We start from the raw sequence: 2,803 nt of genomic DNA, 5'->3' as shown, positions 1-2,803 counted from the left end.
CCCACTTTTAATTCTTTTAAGCTTAACTATCTAGTAAAATTTCAGGACAATTTAACTATTACTTCAAAATGGTACAAATATGTTGGTATTCAGTCCCTATCCCAACTAATTTTTAATATAAAGTAAAAATAATAATTATTAAAAGTTAGACCATCAAGATTGGATTTGGGTGGATCAAACTGATAATCAACTTTTTATCGTTTCCATACACAACATAAGGATTGTGATTTCATTTTTCAATCCCAATTATCTTTTTTTTTTAAGTAAAGAGAATCTTATATGAATTAGATTACCCTTTCAAGATTGAATCGACTGATTCAAACAATTAAAATCACCACTCTAATGACTTACCATGCAACCATTAGACCAGTTAAGTCATCATCTCTTTTACCATGGAAACTACTCCTCTAAGGCATCTCACCTTTCACTCTATTAAGGCCTAGAAAAACCCTCTTAAAATTATCAGTTGCAGTACACTCAGAAGAGCACAGGGAAACACTGTTTACTACCTTAAATTCTTTTACCCTTCTGGTTATTTTCACTGAAGAACAATTACCGCAAAAGGGAAATTTTGTCTGCTTTTTTCAACAAAATTATAAAATAAGAAAAAAGAATTTCATTTTGAGTTCTTTGTAGAGCAAGTTCTCAGAAGTGAATTCAAAACCAACAATATTCAAAGTATTCTTATATATATTTAATTAATAATTTACCCAAAAAAATTAAATTACCAAAAAGGGAAATAAATAATTGCATAGTACAAAGTGCTTTTACAAAGAAAGCTTTAAGTCTAAATTATCACTATTATTACCTCTTTTAGCTTCTTCTTCTTGGCTTTTGGATGAAGAACGTGGAAGCAAATCTTGAGTGGTTGCATCTTGTGAAATATTAATATTAATATCAATATTCTTTGAAGATTTTGCAGAATCATCCATGAAGTCTTCCACTTGAAATATGGGGTTCCATGTTTGAGCTCCGACATTATTATTATTATTATTAAAACCTGACCCCTTTCTAAGATGATCTTCTTCTTCTTCTTCAAGCTGCTTCTTCTTCTCATTTTGATGTTGTTTTGATGAAGAAGATGAGCCAATTATTATTCCTCTTTGTTTGAGTCGATCTCTCATGTCTTTTGTGTTTCGAATCAAGGCAAAAAATTGCTCTATCTTTTCTTCTTCATTCTCTTCTTGTTCTTGTAGCAGATGGACATCATCATCATCTTCCTTGTTGTCGTTATTCTCCACCATTTTTCTTTTCCTTCTTTCGTTATTTTTCTTGTCGTTGCTCTCCATGATAGAGAGTGGAAGAAGAATACGAATAAGGAATTAAAGACTTTCACAAACTCAACTCAACCCAACCCTATGTTGTTTTCTTTTATATGCTTAGGTAGAAAGATAGGTACACGCATAAAACCCTAAACTGAACCGTTTTAAGTATCCAATTAATCGTTATTTAATATTATGTTTTTTTTTTTTCAAATATCTGTTGTTGACCCGAGAAAAAGTTTTAGTTGGATGGATGAATTAGGCCACTTGTATATCTTCTTGGATTGCGACGTCGTATTACTTTGGTACTTAAGTGGAAGAATGATTTAAGCGCATGACATAATACATAAGTGATCAAATTATATATAGGGTTCTGACCCTAGGTTAGCTGTAATCTCAAATTCATACTTAACTTTTAAAAACTAAAATACCGACTTATAAATTAAATTTTATTAAAATTTTAAGTTAGAAATTAAAGATAAAATTATTATTTTAATAATATTATTAAAAATATATATAATTTATTACATTATCCCCTAAAAATTTAAAAACTAACAAATTTATCCTTAACATAAGTTTTTCAGTTCTAAAAAAATTACATTTTCACCCTTAAACCAAAGGTTTTATTTCTTTACTCTCCAACCATCGTCATCATAGTCTCTTCACCCCTGCGGCAAGAACCCATCATCGCCTGACTTGGAAACTTGTAGTCTAGATGAGTTTCGTCTAGATCTAACAAATCCAAACAAATCATTTGGAAGTGTTAGTGTCCAGATGAAACGTATGAACGACATCGATGTCCAAATGAAGTGATCTCAAAGTGGTTCCTTGATATTGATGGACGATGCACGATGGAAGATAAAGAACTAAATTGACGATAGACAAAATCTCTTTGCTTGATTTTGTTGTTGTTCCTTAACAATAGATGAATTGACGACGCTTAGAAGGTGAGAGAGCACTGAAGAGAGAAAGAGTGTTGGGAGGAAGAGAGAAAGAGCAACAGTGATAGAAAAGCTCATGGAAAAAATCTAAGAAAAAAATTAAAACCCGGAGAGAAAATTACCACTTTTTAAACTTTAGTAAAAAAAATTGATAGTTTTCAAATTAGGGGTTGAAAATATGATAAAACTTTAGTTTTTTAAATTTTTTTATTAAATGATGATTTTATCCTAATCTTAATTAATATTTTTAATAGAAATTAGTTGATAGGTGGGAGTTTAAATTTTTAAAAGTTAGAGGATATGAATTGACGTTACATTTAACCTTTGGTGCAAACGAGTCTTTTGGCCTTATAATAATATATATGTTGCGTAATTACGTATGCTAAATTATCTTTAAATTTGTAGAAACGATGGATGTTCCATATTATCTATTGATCTTATCGGATGATGTGAGATACTCATTTGATTAAAGAATTTCCTGATCGATTAGACTGGTGGATATATATTTGTAAACAGAAGGGCTGAAGTAACAAAGCTATCCGAATATGATAAACCTTCAGTTAAGTATACATATAGACCCAAAAAAAGTCATTTTTTCCG

At 30.3% G+C, this 2,803-nt stretch overlaps 1 protein-coding gene across 1 annotated transcript; it reads right to left on the bottom strand.

Annotated features, from left to right (window-relative positions):
* Positions 1–652: 652 nt before the first annotated feature.
* LOC123221704 (FNIP repeat-containing protein DDB_G0271996-like) lies at positions 653–1,392 on the bottom strand. Its single transcript, XM_044644603.1, has one exon. It carries the CDS (start codon positions 1,287–1,289, stop codon positions 768–770), a length of 522 nt encoding a protein of 173 aa, XP_044500538.1. The 5' UTR covers positions 1,290–1,392; the 3' UTR covers positions 653–767.
* Between the last annotated feature and the right edge of the window lie 1,411 nt (positions 1,393–2,803).

The sequence above is a fragment of the Mangifera indica genome, chromosome 7, assembly GCF_011075055.1.
Source record: "Mangifera indica cultivar Alphonso chromosome 7, CATAS_Mindica_2.1, whole genome shotgun sequence".
Taxonomy (NCBI): Eukaryota; Viridiplantae; Streptophyta; class Magnoliopsida; order Sapindales; family Anacardiaceae; genus Mangifera; species Mangifera indica.
The sequence above is the reverse complement of the archived record's forward strand: the minus strand, read 5'-3'. Positions and strand labels throughout refer to the sequence as shown.

Excerpts from the sequence above, each read along its gene's own strand:
- LOC123221704 (XM_044644603.1), bottom strand. The coding sequence starts at position 1,289 with ATGGAGAGCAACGACAAGAAAAATAACGAAAGAAGGAAAAGAAAAATG.